Genomic DNA, 19,299 nt, shown 5'->3' with positions numbered 1-19,299 from the left:
TTCATCAGCATCTTGCAGTTTTCAGAGTACAGGTCTTCTGCCTCCTTAGGTTGGTTTATTCCTGGATATTTTATTCTTCTTTAAAAAATAATTTTTATTTATTCATTTTTGGCTGTGCTGGTTCTTCATTGCTGCATGGGCTTTTCTCTAGTTGTGGAGAGCAGGGGCTACTCTCTAGTTGCAGTGTATTGAGGACTTCTTACTGTGGTGGCTTCTCCTATTGCAGAGCATGGGCTCTAGGGCACACAGGCTTCAGTAGTCGCAGCGCGAGGCCTCAGTAGTTGTGGTTCCTGAACTCTAGAGCACTGGGCTTCATAGCTGTGCTGCGTGGGCTTAGTTGCTCTGCAGCGTGTTGGTTCTTCCCAGACTAGGGATTGAACCTGTGTCAACTGCACAGACAGGCAGATTCTTTATCTAGGTCACCAAGGAAGCCCTATTTTATTCTTTTCGATGTGATGGTAAATGAGATTGTTTCTTGAGTTTATCTTTCTGATCTTTCATTGTTAGTGTATAGACATGCAACAGATTTCTATGTGTTAATTTTGTATCCTGCAACTTTACTGAAATCATTGATGAGCTCTAGTAGTTTCCTGGTAGCATCTTAGCAGTGACAGTTTTACTTCTTTTCCCATTTAGATTCCTTTTATTTATTGGTAGCATCTTAGCAGTGACAGTTTTACTTCTTTTCCCATTTAGATTCCTTTTATTTATTTTTCTTCTCTGATTGCCATGGCTAGGGCTTCCAAAGCTACATTGAATAAAAGTGGTAGAGTGAACATCTTTGTCTTGTTTTTGATCTCAGAGGAACTGTTTTCAGCTTTTCACCATTGGGTATGATGTTAGCTGGAGGTTTGTCAAATACGGCCTTTATTTTGTTGAGGTATATTCCTTCTGTGCCCACTTTCTGTACAGTTTTTTTAATTCATGATTGGGTGCTGAATTTTGTCAAAAGCTTTTTCTGCATCTGTTGAGATGATCATGTGATTTTTATTCTTTAGTATGTTAGTGTAGTGTATCAGACAATTGATTTGCAGATACTGACAAATTCTTGCATCCCTGGGAAAAGTCCCACTTTATCATGATATATGATTCTTTTAATATATTGTTGGATTCTGTTTGCTAGTATTTTGTTGCAAATTTTTGCATCTATATTCATCAGTGATATTGACCTATAATTTTCTTTTTCGTGTGTGTGGTATCTTTGCCTGGGTTTAGTACCAGGGTGATGGTAGCTTCATAGAGTGAGTTTGGGAATGTGTTTTCCCCTGCAATTTTTTGGAGGTGTTTCAGAAAGATAGGTGTTAACTCTTCTCTAAAGCTTTGATAGAATTCACCTGTGAAGCCATCTGATCTTAGATTTTTGTTTGTCGAAATATTTTAAATCACAGTTTCAGTTTCATTTGCGGGGTGGGGGGGGAGCTCTGCTCAGTCTCTTTGTCCAACCACTGTGCCACAGCCAACTCCTGCCTCCCCAGGAGACTCTCCACGACCCTCAGGTAGGTCTAGTCCAAGCTCCTATGGAGTCACTGCTTTGTTCTGGGTCCCAGGGTACAGGAAATTATCTGTGCACCATCTAGGCGTGGAGTCTCTGTCTCCACCAGTCTTGGGGAGATCCTGCACTCCAACCCTGCTGGTTTTCAAAGCCAAATGCTGAGGCACCTCCTTGCACTGCCAGACCCTCAGGGTCTGGAGCCTGAAGTGGGGTCAGAACTAGCACTCCTGTGGGAGACCTCTGGGATACTGTTATTTTCCAGTCTGTGGGTCTCCCAACCAGCTGGTATGGGATTTGGTTATATTGTGAAAGTACCCCTCCTACCATCTCATGGCTTCTTCATCTCATGGCTTTTTTTGGGTAGGTTCCAGTCTTTTATGTTGATAGTTGTTCAGCAGTTGTGATTTTGGTGCTTTTGTGAGGGGAAGTGAGCTTAAGTCTTTTTACTTCACCATTTTGTCCAAACTTGAGGGGCTGTTTTATTTGAAATGCTTTCTGCCTCCTTCCTCAGTGTATGTTGGTCATTATCCCCTTGATATGGGGTGTGTAAGAGCAGCACCCCTTGTGTGCTCTCCTGGTGGGGCAGCAGTGATCAGCGCACACCTGTGGGTCTCCCAACAGCAGCGGTGGCCTGTACGCCTCAGGACAGCAGAGGCAGTGATCGGCGCCCACTTCTGGATCTCTCAGTGGGGCTAAGGCCCACGCCATCCTAGAACAGCAGGGGCAGTGATTCGGTGCCTGCTCACTGCTCATGCATGCTTCCCCCGATCGCAGGGCAGCGACTGGCTTCTGCTGCTAGGTCCCCTAGTTTCTGCAGCAGCCCCTGCCCACCTCTGGAGCCCATGATGGTGGCAACAGCTCTTGCCCAACCCCAGAACTCATAGAGGTGGCATCCTGTTGCCTGAGAGCATGCACGCATGGAAAGAAGCTCCTATGGCGGTCCCACCACTCTTCTTGTGCTCCCCCAGCAATGGCGCCTTGCCTCTCTGGTGAACTCAGCTCCTTCCGAGTGCACCCTCAGTTGTCACAGTCACCTCTTCAGGCTGTTTGCCCGCGGGCAGCCCCAGTCCTCTCCCTGGGTCTGACCTGAAGCTTGAGCTTCAGCACCCAGCTGCTGCCCATACCAGTGGATGAGCACCTCAGGATGGGGGGCACGGGGTGGCAGTGCCACCTGTCTGTGCAGGTAACTCTCTTGCCCTCCACACACTGGTGTTCTCCCTCTGTCCCTGCTGATTCCCTCTGCCACCCCAGTCCCCACTGGTGAGAAGACTTCCCAGGATGCGGGAACCTTTCCTCCTTCACAGCTCCCTCCCCGGGACACGGGTCCCATCCAGTGCCTTTCTCTCTCGTTTTTTGTTTCTTTATTCTTTTGTCCTACTTCGTTATGTTGAGCTTTTCTTGCCCTTTTTGAAAGCTGAGGTCTTTTGTCAGTGTTCAATAGATGTTCTGTGCAAATCGTTCCATTTGTTTGTGTTTTTGATGTTATCTATGGAAGGAAATAAGCTCCAAGTCCTACTCCTCAGCCATCTTGGTTCCTCCTTATAATACATGTGATTTCTGCAGAAATTTCTGCTGTTAGTCCAGACAGGTTTTCATTTAATGTTGCTTATATTTTGAAGATAACTGCAATCAGAAAATGTCAGCTTTTCTAAATAGAACAAAAATTACTATTTGCATATTTACTGCCTTTCCCTTTCCCAAGGCCATTAAAGAGATTCCACTTCGTTTCTTCCCTTCACTTGACTTCTGAAAGGCTTTTAGCAGGAAGCAATTTGGGGATGCTATGAGGCTGTGTGGGGGGGGTGGGGGAGCAAAAACAGGGTGAAGGAGCGATTTTTCTGGGAGTTTTATCAAATGGGTATCTGGGGAAACTAGGGTGTGAGGGAGTACATGAGAGAAGAAAGAAGGATTTTTCAAAGTATTGTTCAAGAATGATAATAAAGAACTTTAGTTACTTTGAGATTAGTCATTGATTGTCATCAGGTTGCTCTGGCCACAACACAGCTTGGGGTGAGACAAATGGATGAATGATTTAATAAGACTGCAAATTATCAAAAGCCTTACAACAATAACTGAGAGGGTGTGTGGGGTTGTGCTGTGCGTGCGTGCGTGCTCTGCCAAGTTTGACTCTTTGCGACCTCGTGGACTGTAGCCTGCCAGGCTTCTCTGTCCATGCCATTTCCCAGGAAAGAATATAGGAGTGGGTTGCCATTTCCTACTCCAAGGGATCTTCCTGACCCAGGATTTGAACCTGCATCTCCTGCATTGGCAGGTGGATTCTTTACCACTGAGCCAGCTGGGAAGCTCTTGTGAGGGTAAAGAACACAAACTAATCTGAAAGTGGAAGGTGTTGTTACAAAGTGACATTCACTGTTGTTCCTTTCAGTTTTTGTTGATCAAGATTTGCTATTATGTTAAAGAAAAGTTAGGTAGCTGATTTGTGATCTATGACTTTTATAGTGTGAATAACAATTATATATATTTTTTCTTTTCTGGGACATTGAATTTTACATTGTCTTGGGGGAAAAGGAACACAGGAAGGAGAAGTGAAATAAAATTTCATTCAATATGTCTTTCTTGCATATGAAACAAACTTGTCAACTCTATATTTTCTCTTTTTGTCCTGTCATCCCTCATATTCTGCTCTATAATATTGGCCAAAGCAATAGAATTTTCTCTAACTGAAAATGTAGGACATAGTCTGTAAAGTAACCAGATGTCAGATGAATTCTTCAAGATTTTAATGTTATCAATCAGCATGGCTACAACAGGTAAAAAAGATTCCTAGAGTAATCCTTTCACAGTAACTGTTTTAAAAATGGTCTTTTATATTATTTGTAAATATAAACATTACATGCTATTTCTACATATAAATTTCCAAAAGGAACAATTTTTATAGACTGTCACTGACAACTCACAGATTTTTTAAAAGAAAATTTTCCTTTATTTGACTGGACTCTTTCATATCATTATCAACGTTTCTGATTTCATTTAGCTTAAAAACACCTAAGATTACTTTAGAGCAGAATCGATTGGTCATGTAAGAAAAATGGTCCCTTGGGGGTTTTCAGACAGAATCTACCATATAAGGCTAATCTTTCATAGGTTAGAGAGGTGGATCAACAGCATTCTTGCTTTTATTTCTGTGAAAGCAGAAACTGGGAAAGAAGACTGAAAATGTAGAGGTGGTAAGAACTAATTCATTTCTGCTTTTTGTTGGTAATGTGATTATGTAAAGATAGTGTTACTGTCATTAACACTCACATTACTTCATGAACAAAATGAAATCTCAAATTTAGTAATTAGATGAGTTCACAAACAGGTAGTTAACGGCCTTGCAAACTAGGAAAGTTTCACTAGTCAGAAACTATCTGTGCATTGTTTTCTTGCAGGGAACAAATCACAAGACAGTGGCATAGCAGAGATGGAAGAACTTCCTGTACCACATAACATCAAAATAAGCAATATTACCTGTGACTCATTCAAGATTTCATGGGAAATGGATTCAAAATCAAAGGACCGTATTACACACTATTTCATTGACCTCAATAAGAAAGAGAACAAGAACTCCAATAAATTTAAACACAAGGTAAAATGCTAACACATCCTTATAGTCATTTGTATCTTAAAACTTTCTAATTATGATGCCATTTTGAAAGAAGGAATAATGTTGCACTGATTACTTATACTTGACATTGAAAATGAAAATTATATGTCACTTAAAATCTGTATCTTTCCAAGAAATTTTATAAGGAAATGACACATATATGGGTAAAATACATATTTTTTCCCAGAAAAGGTGAAATCTTAACTCTCTTACAGACATAAAAAAATGAACATGTGTTAAAGATTTTCTTTAACACACTAATGAGGTAACTGATGAAGTTTATTAATAGAACCAATTCAAAGGATGGTCCAGAAAAGACATTTTAAGGATCAGGATATTGAAATAAATGTACAGTGGAGGCAAAACCCGTGTGGTGTTGGGGAAGAACAAGGGTAATAGCAGAGGGAATACTTCCAGTGGACAAAATTCGCTGGCATGTGTTTAGACAAGAATAACGGAATTGGTATCACATGTCTACAAATTACAGAATTGTAGAATATATTCTGCAAAATCAGAAAAAGATAACCAGCAGAGTGTGCTGTAGATGGTTCATAGTTTTCCACTGAAGCACACATTTTTCCCTATAAATAACTGCCAAAAGGACAATGTCAGTGGCAGCTTATAAACTTTAGAATATTTTTCAAAATACTTAAGGCCTGAAAACTGCTTTGTGTAGTCAATTTTATTTTATGGTTTGAGAATAAAAGTAGCATTTAAGTGTTTTAGACTTGTAACAATTCTCTGATATTTATGCTCTTAGCTGTCTGCTTATCACTATCTTAACTAATACATCTCTCTCTCCAAAAGTAGCTCTAGAGAGGATAAATAGTTCTCTGACTTAAAAATTCTTTATGTTTTCAGTGTTTTCACTGATATGAAAACTGATCTTATTTTAATACTTTATAACTAAATTTTAACTTGATAAATTTTTTGGAAGAATTCTTGTCTAAAACTTATGCATTTTACTCTATGTGTATAGTACAACTATACATACTAATGGTGAGTGAGGCTTATACGTACAGATAAATGTGATAGAACAAGATTGATAAAACAGTATTTTCCCATGTCCCAATTTTAATCTTTGGAGTGTTGGATATTCTCTTTGGTGACACTTGGCCTCTTTGAAATAGCTTTGAAATGTTTAGCATTAAATGTGAGGGGTCAAGATTTGACCCCCTTCCTTCATTGCACACTTAGAATACCATATCTTTGGAAGTACAGTGAATACGAACTAGCAGGTTTAGTTATCTTATTATTAATCATTGTTTTAAAATACCTAGACTTTCTGTGACCTATAGGCTCTGTACTTGAATACAAGTAAAACAAATGTTACCACATTTGTATGTGAAGCAGTCATTTATTTAAAAATATTCTGTCCCTTCACATATAAAACATTTAATAATGGGCTTCTCTGACTGAACAACAGCAACAATATATTAAATAAATATAATATTTTAAAATATTAGAATATTGCACTTTAAGGAGCATAATAAGGAATGCATAGAGAAGAACATTATACTAGAAATCAAGAAGATGAATCCGTGTACACTTATGCCATTAGCTAGCTGTGTGATCTTTGCATATTTCTTGATCAAATCGGGCCTTATATTTTACATATGAAGAATAAGAGATTTGAAGATCATAACTGCTAAATATCTTTAAAGAAGAAACTTCTGTCACTAGCCAGGAATTTAGTAAGTTCTTCCACATTGTTTACAATTGACTCAAGTTACACTGCTACATTAATTCATCTTCTTCCACCCACCTGTCCCCCCTTCCTCCTTTCTTTTCTTAGGACGTTCCAACAAAACTGGTGGCAAAAGCCGTTCCCTTGCCGATGACTGTCCGTGGACACTGGTTTTTGAGCCCAAGAACTGAGTATACAGTAGCAGTGCAGACTGCCTCAAAACAAGTTGATGGTGATTACGTTGTGTCTGAATGGAGTGAAATTATAGAATTCTGCACAGCAGGTAAGAGAACTGGGTACAAATATTGGGGAGGGGACCTTATTTAATAGTTCCTGGAAAGCTAATTATAGAAAATATATTTTTGTAATTATTAAGTGACATTTATTGGTCATTTTTACATTGCCAGTAGCACTGGGTGATAGAACAAACTGATTAGAGAGGAGGTTCTCAGCAGAAACTGGATAATGGCATTACATTACTTCTGTGTTACATGCACAATTTGATTTTTCAAAGTAAAGGCTTTACAAATAAAAACTGATGCAGTATGAAAATATATTCAGCATATTTTGAGATTCATTTTAGGGAGAGAGATCTTTTTTCTTCCTTTTTTTCATTTCTTATTTTCACAGTCTTGAAAGAAGGAAGCCAGAAATATCATTCTCTTAATTTAAGGAAATGAAGGCAGATCGCAATGACTTTATGTAACAAAAATGTTATTGGATTTTTCACTTGAATGCTGACAATCTCTCTAAACTCATGTTGTGTGAGTGTGTGTGTCTTTGCTTCATGAAAGTACCTCATAGCCATTTGGCATTGGGGTGTCTAATGTAGAAAGCCCATCCCTCTTGATCTTGAACTGTACTTTAATAGCCCACTGGGCTGAAAAGGTTACCGTAACCATTCATATCATGCATTTATATACTTGTTTTATTCATTCAGCCAAGAAACAAATATTTATTGAGCACTTAAATAGATGGTGAAGGGACACAAAGACATAGAGCTATCTGAATACATCTGTCATCCATTCTTTCTGTCTCTTAGAATATGGCTTTGTTTCCTTTTTGTCTAGGTGATTGTTTCCTCTATAAAACTGTAGAAAGAGGCTAAATGTTTGTTTCCACACAAAGGAGCTTGTAGAAAAAGTCTTAGACACTTGCCTCACCTATTGCAGGTTGCTTAGCAACTTCCCCAGCTGAGGCATCCTTCAGATAAATCAGCTATTTTTTCCCCATAGCCTCACAGTAGGTTTATTTCAGACTCAGAACGTGCTTAGCTACTGCTTTATCTCAATATCTTCTTTTTTTTTTCTTAATTTCAAACTCAGTATAAAATTTCCCATGTGGATATGTACAATGGATGAAGTTTTAATTCTTAACTATTGTGATTTTATCTTCAACCTTTTTTGTTTGTTCTATGAGGAAGTTGCTAAGGATCTCAGTGTATGACAGCGAACAGTATCCCTCTGGTACTATATTTCTTCCTAAGATGTCATAGACTGTAAGATCCACCACTTTATGTATCTCTAAGAAAAAATTAAACTGCCAATTAAAATGTGAAATTTTCTTATCACATTTATTAGACTCATGTCAGAGATGCTGAAATGTGGGGAAAATATATTTTAGAATAGATGAAATATGGTATACATCATAGTCCAGTAGTCAGTAATTAAATTGCTAAAGATTTCAACGTTGTATTAATAGTGGGTAAAGAATTCTCATTTTACCTGTATTTTATGTGTCACATTAGAATTACTATATCCCCTCAACTTTTCTCCTGAATTAAAATTCCTCTTTGGAATCCACCTCATGCTTACTCTTTTTACACATCTTTCCATTTGCCCTTATTGCATCCTACCAGGGAGGGAGGTAGACACAGTAAAAGACACAGTATCTTTTGACATTGTTTTAATACATGCTATTTTCCATAGAAATGTACCAAACAGCATCGTTGTATTCATTTTTTAAGAAGCTATAATGTACCTCCTAAACCCCATTTGACATTAGGGAGAAGTGAGATAATGTTTCTTCTTTAGCTTAAGGAAGACCTTTGGCATTTTCCGTTCAGAAACATCTGTCTAGATACTCCATTCTATAATCTATATGACTACATGAGTACATGTTTTATTTCTATGTACATAAAGAAAGACCTTTAGTTTTCTTTCTTTCCTTTAGAGTGATCAATCTGTTGCTCTTTTATTCAAGTATATCCCCTAATTATTCTAAGGAAGTTTTAGGGGTAAATAATAAGGAAAATGCCAGCTTATTTTAAATGTGCCACAATATTTTTCTATAAATCATTTTGTTTCCATGAGTAAAGTCTAAGGAGAATTTTTTTTCAAAGCTTGTTGTTTCAGTTTATTAAAATAATTCAGAGCCTGTTTCACCTAAGCTTTATCAATCACCTTTACTCTGTAAATCTTAGAAAGCTATCTTATATATTGTCTTTTAACCTAGACATCTAATTCACTCAAAATTTACTGAGCATATATTGTATGCTATGCACTGTGCAAAGTATTGGAAATAAAGCAGAATGCCACTGACCAATATAGTTTAATCAGTGACACAGATAAAACCCCGTAATAAGTCATGGCTGTCTATATATTACCTCTTCCCTTAGACTGAATTCTTTGAGAGGAAGAGGAATTTTATCTTTTCAATTGATCGTTCATATAATTTTGCACAATGTCTTGTACATCACATGTCCTAATCTAAATAAATATTGATTGAGCCAGTGAAGCAGTGAGTAAACAAACTATGCTGCCATGAGTAGTTCAACTAGGTTGCTTTCGTTTGGAAAGTCTTGAAATCTTTACAGACCAAAATTTTTGCTTAGATTCTAGAACAGGAGTTTGGCAACAATCCTCAATTTTCAAAACAAAAAGCTGGTGAAGACATCAGCTTACTGTGAGAGATGCTTTATATTTTCACAAGCTCTTGTGTACTCAAAAACTACCAACTAGTAGCCAAAGACCTAGTCTCTTAAGTTACTAGCTTTATGGACATTTGGCAAATCATTAAGCTGTGGCAAGCCTCAATCTCTGCATCAATAAAATGGTTATATTATATCTGTCTTCCCAGCCTCATAGATTTAGGGAGTAAATTAGATGACCATTATTATTACTCCTTTAAATTCTATTTGCTATTCCTTTCAGGTTACAAGCTTCTTTTATTTGATTCAGCAGCTGATGGAAGGAAAGGCTAGTGTGGTACTGATTGACATTACTCAATCTTTAAATAAGTGTTCCTTATTTAACACTTTGGTTTCAGGATCTTTAATTTCAGTGAGTGAAAAAAATGCAAGCATATTCTTAAAAACAACCATAAACTATAACAAAAATATTTTTGCAGAAAAAAATGTGCCACAAAGACAGTGAATGTTTTCTTTTTAAGTGCAGTTTCTTATTCACTGAGATGAGTTTCCCAAAAGAGAATCTGAATGATCTACAAGTTATTAAGCATGTAGCCAATACTTTTGATGGTGTATTTTTAATAACAAACTTTTTTTGTTATTTTCAGACTATTCAAAAGTTCATCTAACACAGCTGTTGGAGAAGGCCGAAGTGATTGCAGGGCGGATGCTCAAATTTTCTGTTTTTTATCGTAACCAGCACAAAGAATATTTTGACTATATTCGGTAAGAATCAAACAAGATACATACCGATTTACTTTACTAAGTGCCATTCCAAATTCTAGGCTCAGGTTTCCCTTGAGTCTGCTTCTGTGAAATAGCAATTTTAGTTTTCTTCTCAAAATATTTAATTCTACTGACTTTTATTTCCCAGAATAATTAAGTAAAAAAAAAAAAATCAGATCATGGGATTTTTTTTTCCCACCTCACTTAGATTCCTTTCTATGATCACTTGTAACACCAACTCCTATCTGTTTGGGTGGAAGACCGCCAAGATTAAGGTTGATGAGCATGTCACGGACTCCTCCGATTCCCAGTAACTCAGTACCTTCTGTCTCATACCAACTATTGAATTTTCTCCTGAAAATGAGAGAATAAAAGGGTGACTGTTTCATGAGATATGGTGAGTTAGGCAGGATTGTCAGGCTTCTGCCAACATAGAAATCTCTCAGCTATTATAATGTGTTAATTATTCATGAGGGAAACCTTATTTACTTTTGAATTCTAGTGATCAGTAGTATTTTTAAGTTATCCTGTGTTTGTCTCTGAAAACAGTTTCCCAGAATTCAAAAGAATTCCGTGTCACAAGTAGTTTTAATACTTACAGCCCTTTCATATTTGTAGAAGAGAATTTCATGAGAGTAAATGGGCAGATGTGTGTTTTTAAGTGAGACTGAAGCCTTTAAGTTGACGGTGCTATACAGGTTCTAAAACTTCTACACAGTAATCCCTATAATTTGTCATTTTAAAAGCCCTTGCTTTCACTTTTTAAATTCTTGATGGGATTGTATCTGAAAAAATTTAGGAAGTTTTGTTGTTTTGTTTCACAACTCTCTAGTTTTTCTTAAGTCAAGATGATGGTTCCAAATCTAAATAAGCTCCAAGCTGTGGAAAATGCAAAGGGAATGAAAGAGAGAGGTGAATTTAGGCATGCATGTTCTTCAAAATAAGTACTTTGCAATATCATATATTTTGATCATGAAAACAATTCCTGCCTTATGTTTGAATAGCCTATAAATACAGAGTTTAGTCTATAATTCTCTTTCTGGTAAATTATTTACCCTTGAGTCTATGTAATTCATGGAAAATGCTATTCACATAATTTAGAGAATATGAACTGAGAGAATACTAATTATTATACTTGTCAGTTGTTGTATGGGAGTAACCACATATGACTTAACAAGAAAGGTATTTCTTTATATTTGTTAAGCATAAAATCAGAAATAAAATAGATCCACTGTTGCTATTTTCTTTTGTAATAAATACAGCAATGGAATAAATACACCTTTGGTACTAGGCTTAGCCCTGGAAGGCTGCCAGCGTCAATCTTAGGTGGCCACTGGAGGTCACTGTTTCTCTGACTTCTCTCTGTCCTTTGGCCTGTTTTCAGGTCCTTAGATACTCTAGAATTTGATCCATCTGTTTTCAGAAGTTCTTCCAAGAAGAAAAAAGAAAGACAGAAAGCATGGAAAATGGAAAGAAAATTGTTGTATATATTGTATGATTGATTCCAATATACTAGTATAAAAGGCATGTTTACTAACAGGGAAATTTACCTTTGTTGGACTTTCCATGATAGTCATAAAATCCATGTACATTAAAGTTGATACAGTTTATATACATATACTTCAGTATGTACACATAAAATATATTTTCCAAGGCATGAGTACAGTTTTTCAACACTGCTTTTTTAAATAGTTGTATTAACTAAAACCACATTAGCATCAGTGGATCTTGATTTTCTTTTTATGTAATGCATTCTAATCAGGGCACACTTTATCAGAATTCATTTAAAATGTCATCCTGTTATTCACAGTGCTTGACTAGAAAGGAACCTTTCACTTACCTGACACACTTTCCAAATCATTATGAATTATGAAAAATCCCTAGATAAATTCTGCATCAATCCACATGGAATGAACTCGTTTTGATCTCTACCTCTAGAAATGAATTCCTAAATGAGTACTGCTTTATGTTACCCCAGATCAAAATACCACTTTTGCTCTTCCTCCTTCAAGTTCCCTAGGTGGCTTACTTGTCCTTAAAACACCTTTCTGTATCTTAAAGGTTTCTCTCCAGGGATTCACTGATATGGGTAGACATGTGTAGGATTTCCATTAGTGTTTGGCGGTAGATTGTATATTCTCAGAGTTGATGTCAGTCACTGATAGTAAGACATTTCCCCTAGCCTAAGTTCCTGTTTATCTGTTTTCTGCTGTTCCTACTTCATATAATTGCACTTGTAGATTTATGCAGAATACACGTCATATTAATAATTGGGTTTTGTTCATGAGAATGTAACAGGGTAAGCAGTTTTGATTCAGGACAAGATAGAGTAGACCTATTTCTCCCTGTTCCTCCTACTACATACAATTAAAAACCAGGAGTGTTATATATATAAAGCAAACATAAGAGTCCGAAAGGTGGAAAGGTCAACCAGTTAGGGACCTTGGGACCCAAAGGACAACACAGTGATGGATTTTCTGTTTAGCTCTCGTTCTGGACTAGGTGCTAGTCCTCAGCTCACAAACATCAGTGGACACAGACAAAAAAATATCTGCCCCAAAAGTCTTCTGTGTTTAACCAAATGAACAGGAAAGGGACAGCCATGAAGGCAAAGTTTTTAGACAATAACTGCCTTTACTCCAGCTAAACACCATAGAAAAAAACCTTTTTTTCCATGCCACCGGCCTCGGCCAGGTAGGGAACCTAGACTTGTATCTTCCAACTGTTAGGAACCACCCTTCCCTCCTCCTCCACCCCTTGTTGCAGTGGCATCAGAGAAGGCTAATGGGGAGCCGGTGTTTACAACCCACACCAGTGGCAATGAGATGCCTGTCAGCCTTCCCACTGGGCTGGTGTCAGAGGAAGCCCAGTGGAAACCAGGACTTTTCATCATAGCCAAGGGATGATAATAAGGTTAGCCCCTGCAGTGTCAGGGAAGGCCACATAGGAAGCAGTAATATCATATGGTATTTGTCTTTCTCTTTCAGACATTCTTCACTTAGTATGGTAATCTCTAGGTCCATCGATGTTGCTGCAAATGGCATTCTTTCTTTTTTAAGACTGAGTAGTATTTATCTGCCAATGTACATTTCAGACACGACTGAGCGACTGAACTGAACTGAACTGAACATTTAGGTTGCTTCTATCTCTGGACTATTGTGAATAGCGCTACTGTAAACATTGGGGAGCATGTATCTTTTTGAATTTTCATCTTTTCCAGGGATATGCCTAGGAATGGAATTGGTGGGTCATATGGTAACTCTAGTTTTAGATTTTTAAGGAACCTCCATACTGTTTTCCACAGTGGCTGCACCAATTTACAGTCACACCAACAGTGTGGGAGGGTTCCCTTTTATCCACATCATCTCCAGAATTTATTGTTTGTAGACATTTTAATGATGGCCATTCTCACCAGTGTGAGAGTGGTAACTCTTTGTAGTTTTGATTTGCATTTCTCTGATAACTAGCAATGTTGAGCATCTTTTTATGTGCCTATTGGCCATGTCCTCTTTGGAGAAATGTCTGTTTAGGTATTCAGGCCATTTTTTAATTGAGTTGTTTGTTTTTTGTTATTGAGTTATATGCACCGTTTATTTTGTAAATTAACCCCTTGGCAGTCACATTGTTTGCAAATTATTTTCTCCCAGTCTGTGGGCTTCTTTTTCATTTTGTTTTTGGTTTTCTGTGCAAAAGCTTTTAACTATGATTAAGTCCCGTTTGTTTATTTTTTGCTTTTATTTCTATTGCCTTGGGAGACTGACATAAGAAAGCATTGGTACAATTTATGTCAGAGAATGCTTTGCCTGTGTTCTAGGAGTTTTATGGTGTTCTCTATATTTAAAGTGTTTAGGCCATTTCACCTTTATTTTTGTGTATGGTGTGAGGGAGTGTTCTGACTTCATTCTCTTACATGTAGCTGTCCAGCTCTCCCACCACCACTTGGCCGAAGAAACTCTTTTCTCCATTGTACACTCTTGCCGCCTCCATCAAAGATGAATTGACTAGAGGTGTACGGGGTTTTTTCCTGGACTCTGTTCTGTTCCATAGATCTAACATGTCTGTTTTTCGTGCTATTATAATATTTTGCTTACTGGAGCTTTGCAGAATTGTCTGAAGTGTAGGAGGGTTATGCCTCTAGGTTAGTTCTTTTTCCTTACGATTGCCACAGCAATTCTGAATCTTTTATGGCTTCATATAAATTTTAGGATTACTTGTTCTAGTTCTGTGAAAAATTTCATGGGTAATTTGATGGGGATCACATTGATTTGATAGGGATCCAATTAAATGTAGACTGCTTTGGGTAGTATGGACATTTTAGTAATATTAATTCTTCTAGTCTAAGACCATGGGCTATCTTTCCATGTCTCTTACTGTCTCTCTCGTTGGTAGAACTGAATGGAAGGGACCAAGGAGCAGGAAGAACTGGATGACAGAGGCCCAGCCCAGTGGGAGGTGAGAAGTGTAGAGAAAAGAGCTGAGTGTAGTAAAGGAAGACAACCAGCTCTATTCTAAGCAAAATGCAAGCAAGATGACCTGAGTAGTCAACTGGGCCTGGGTTAAAAAAACTGATGCAAAAAAATAAAACAAGATGCTTTTGTACTGATGTTCACGGACAACACTCTTTTTAGACCTAAATTCTGGCAGACTTTGAGGAAACATTCAGCATGTTTAACCCGCGTTGTCAGTCCAGTTTTCTCTCCCCCAGATCACTTCTAAAACCCAGTAGGGTTATAGTGGATGTGATTTCAACCATAATATTTCTCATTCCACTTTTGTTTTCCTGGTCAGGAAATTTATCATGTTAAAAGACCTCCAAGGTTTGTAGCAGAGCATTCTTACCCTAGGGCCGTGGCTGGAATTTAGCCTTTTGTAAGTAATGTCAAAAGATGCATTCTCCTTGATCTGATGGTAGGATGGATGAGCACCCAGGCTCTTAATGGCAGACAGTTGACTTGTAGTCTAACACCATTCGACTCTATACATTAGTAGCTCTACCACCGCTGTACCTAGCAGTGACCGTTTACTTTCTCCTGCAGAGAACATCACGGGAATGCTATGCAGCCCTCTGTCAAGGATAACAGTGGCAGCCACGGCTCTCCTATCAGCGGAAAATTAGAAGGCATCTTCTTTAGCTGCAGCACTGAATTCAATACTGGGAAGCCACCCCAGGATTCACCTTATGGAAGATACAGGTTTGAGATTGCAGCAGAAAAACTTTTTAACCCCAATACTAACCTATACTTTGGGGACTTCTACTGTATGTACACTGCTTATCATTATGTGATTCTGGTCATTGCTCCTGTGGGATCACCAGGAGATGAATTTTGTAAGCAGCGCCTTCCTCAACTAAATTCCCAGGATAATAAATTTCTGACCTGCAGAGAAGAAGATGGGATGCTGGTTTACCACCATGCCCAGGATGTCATTTTAGAAGTCATTTACACTGACCCCGTGGATCTTTCTCTAGGCACCGTGGCAGAAATCACTGGTCATCAGCTCATGAGTTTATCTACTGCAAATGCAAAGAAAGATCCCAGCTGCAAAACCTGTAATATTAGTGTTGGACGTTAATGCCCACTTTTCTTATTCTTAGTCCCCCTTCTTCCAGTAGGAGCCCCAACCCTCTGTTGTCCATTTTCACCACCCAGATGTTTTCCACTGAAGCATGCACATGCCACTGTCACCAAAAGCGAACCACCACTTTTCAGATTTCCAAGCTGTTGTAGTGTTTTCCTGTTCCCTACCCTTCCCATGACTTTGAGAGATGAACTATCCTAAGTTGTTTCTGACACTCTCTTGCCTAGATGCTGCAATGTTTTTATTTTTCCTTTATGCCAAACATAACCAAACTATTATATAAACTGCTTTAGTAAAATACAAAATAATGGCTTATAAATGGTGTTTAAATATGCTCTCATTTTAATCTACTGAACAAATATTGGGATAACTCCAAACCGCATGAAAAAGTGTAATTGCAGCATGAGTTAAATCTTGAAGCCTAGAATTGTCAGCACTTCCAACTTGTTGTTTGACAGTGTTATTTATGTTATTTATATTAGCTAACAGGAAACAACTACTGTGTTTCAACATAATAAATATAATAGAAAAATATTTTATTTGTATTGTTGTATAAAATATTTACAATCTTATAGAATATATAGAGTTACATCTTAATAGCAATTGTATACATGTCACGAAACCATTTCCCTTATCAAAGATGTAGTTTGTAAACCTCAAATAGTTGTGTATCTGTCCTGTTACAAGTACATAACTTTAGTTAAATTTGTGAAGGACATTATTCTGATTCATAAAGCTTATAAAATATCAGGTAAATATAGGTAAATATAAAGAAAACAATAAGCCTCTGAAACCATGTGCTTCAGAAATAGTCAATATTAATCCCATCCAAATTACATGAAAATGTGAATTTGTTCACCATTGTGCTTAAACATTACAGAAAAGAGAACTACAAACATGGCTGGTATGAGAAAGAAAATGTGGACCTTTTACTTATTTTTACAAAAGCAAAATAATAAACGTGGTTTAATACAAAATAACAAAACAATATACACTGAAGTTAATGACGCAAATAAAATATTCCGGCTTCTTTTCCAAGGTGTTATAGCAAACATTTTCTAAACCTTTCATTTTATACAGAATGAGGAACAACAATATAGTTCATGGGAAAAATTTTTGACTTTACAAAATATAGACCTTGGAACATTAAGAAAAACATATATTCCCAATGGAAAAATAGTTTATATAATCTTACAGTAAACAAAAAGATTAGCTATTATAACTGTGATCACATTAGATTATATGCTACAGACACATCTATCCAAAATACCTATTTTCAAATTTTAATACAGTATTTTATTTTAATATAAACATCTGTCAGTTATAAACAAAGATAATTCACAAAGTACATGCTATCAGAATGAACTTTGGTAATCAGAAATGTAAAATTTTAAGGAACAGATAATGTGCTATTTTTATATAGAAATAAAAAATTAGCAGTGACACATTCTAGTATATTTTAGGGTGCTGAAAGCCTAGCAGTCTTAAGGGACAAGGAAGTAGATTTTTTTATCACTTAAAAATCTATTAGAAGTTTCAAATAAATTACATTCTTACTAACTGTATCCCTTTTTACGTAAAATGAGTTTCTTTTGTTCTTCTTATTGATTTTTAAAAATCATGCTCTTTTTCATATGTCAGTATAAGCAGTCTTTGGACATTAAGTAGACTTTCTCTAACCAGTGGTCCATTTAACAGGTGGACGCTTTGTATTACTTAGATTTGATAAAATAGATGTTTTCTGAAGTAATTATACTGACTCTGCATTTTCTCCTTGGCATGGAGAAGGCTGAATTTTATTTTCCAATTATATGTTACTTACTGTATTTTCTCCAATTTTAATCCCTTCTATGCATTTATAATTACACTTGCCATCCATTCTTAACAACAGCTAATACTACCACTAAAGTGCTTCAGTTTTCAGTTGTCATACTACTTAGCAAGAACGGCAGAGGAAAATAAACTTGCCTTATTGCAGGTGAAAGTGATCACAAACATTTCCTGAACCTCAAATAGTTTTGGCCACATCTTGCTTGCTGATGAGGACCTCTAATAGTCTCAGTTTGGCTTTTATATGCTTGTATTCATAGTACTCATCTGCCATTGGTATCCGATCTTCCTTTTGTGGACTTCTGCAAAAAAAAAAAAAAAATATATATATATATATATATATATATATATATATATATATAATGCATTAGTTCATTAAGGAACCAAGTCACTAAAAATCCTTTTTTAACTCTGTGAGAAAAGTACAGGGCAGCAACTTCCACTTGATTTTTGCATCAAGTCTTTTTTCCTCTTCATTCATTCCCTCTTCCATGTGTTACTAGGTTTCAATGTAATAGTGCTCTGAGAAGTTAAATATTATAAGTGTTCTGCCAATACATTGTCCAGTGCATAGACATATAGCATTGGGGAAGTGGAAAGGTCTGCGGGAAATAAAAACCAGAACCCTCAAGGTATTTTTTTACCTAGTCTTTCTCCCATCATCCAAGCCTGTGCAGAATATTCAGCCCTTATAGTGATAGTTGTTTAAAATATCAACCTAAAAATATTATGAACATTATGTTAACAGAAATAACATAAATCTATGGTAATAGGAGGAAAAAGCTCAGTAGCTACCTTACAAACATGAATTATTTCTAAACTTTCTTGTAATTATAGTACCTATCTCTGTTAATGTATAGAAGAGTCACAGAGAAGTTCCTTTCAGGAATCTGAGTCTAAATTGTAGTGGTTCTTTGCACACTAATTCTACTAAGACTAGGCTAAGGATCATGCACATTTTTATACATATGCCTCCTAACTGCCAGATGTTCTTGACATTTACTTTGAAGAATAATTGGGTAACATCTGGAGATAAAATCATCTGCCTTCCCAGAAAAATACATTGCCAGGATATGTTTTCTAAAGGACAAGAGTTGGTTCAGGATCTCCTTAGTTAATAAAGATGGCCAATTGCTTTTAAAATATTTCCACCCATGACTTTGAAATACAAGGACTGGAAAACCCAGATGAAGTCACCACCATTGCTACTGAATATAAATATAGATACTCTCTAATATAAGTATGGCTGAAAATGGGTAAAAAGCTGACAACCTACACCCCTTCCACTTTCCCAGTCCTGATAAAGTTACATTTCTTACAATAAAAGCACAGCTAACAATGCACATAGATTTGTGTACTGTTCTGAGCTCTGAACTAGAAATTTCAGGGCAGTATATATAGTGTTAAAACACCAGTAGATAACTATATTCTTTGCAAATCTATAAAGAGTCTTCCCTGAAATCTCTAGTTCA

At 36.8% G+C, this 19,299-nt stretch overlaps 2 protein-coding genes across 8 annotated transcripts in view; one reads left to right on the top strand and one right to left on the bottom strand.

Annotated features, from left to right (window-relative positions):
- PHYHIPL (phytanoyl-CoA 2-hydroxylase interacting protein like) overlaps window positions 1–16,531 on the top strand; it is a 115,843-nt gene extending 99,312 nt beyond the window's left edge. The window contains exons 2-5 of the mRNA XM_043476918.1: window positions 4,885–5,081; window positions 6,895–7,069; window positions 10,303–10,420; window positions 15,457–16,531. Of these exons, the coding sequence (XP_043332853.1) occupies window positions 4,885–5,081; window positions 6,895–7,069; window positions 10,303–10,420; window positions 15,457–15,991 (1,025 nt within the window). The 3' untranslated portion in view covers window positions 15,992–16,531. The remainder of the gene's footprint in view (window positions 1–4,884; window positions 5,082–6,894; window positions 7,070–10,302; window positions 10,421–15,456) is intronic.
- Window positions 16,517–19,299, bottom strand: part of FAM13C (family with sequence similarity 13 member C) — a 138,208-nt gene continuing 135,425 nt past the window's right edge. For all 7 annotated transcript variants that reach the window (XM_043476913.1, XM_043476915.1, XM_043476914.1 and 4 more), the window contains one exon: window positions 16,517–18,129. In XM_043476913.1, coding sequence (XP_043332848.1) covers window positions 18,006–18,129 — 124 coding nt within the window. In that variant the 3' untranslated portion in view covers window positions 16,517–18,005. The remainder of the gene's footprint in view (window positions 18,130–19,299) is intronic.

Source organism: Cervus canadensis, chromosome 8, assembly GCF_019320065.1.
Source record: "Cervus canadensis isolate Bull #8, Minnesota chromosome 8, ASM1932006v1, whole genome shotgun sequence".
Classification (NCBI taxonomy): domain Eukaryota; kingdom Metazoa; phylum Chordata; class Mammalia; order Artiodactyla; family Cervidae; genus Cervus; species Cervus canadensis.
Note: the sequence above shows the minus strand (reverse complement) of the source record. Positions and strands in the feature narration are given on the sequence as shown.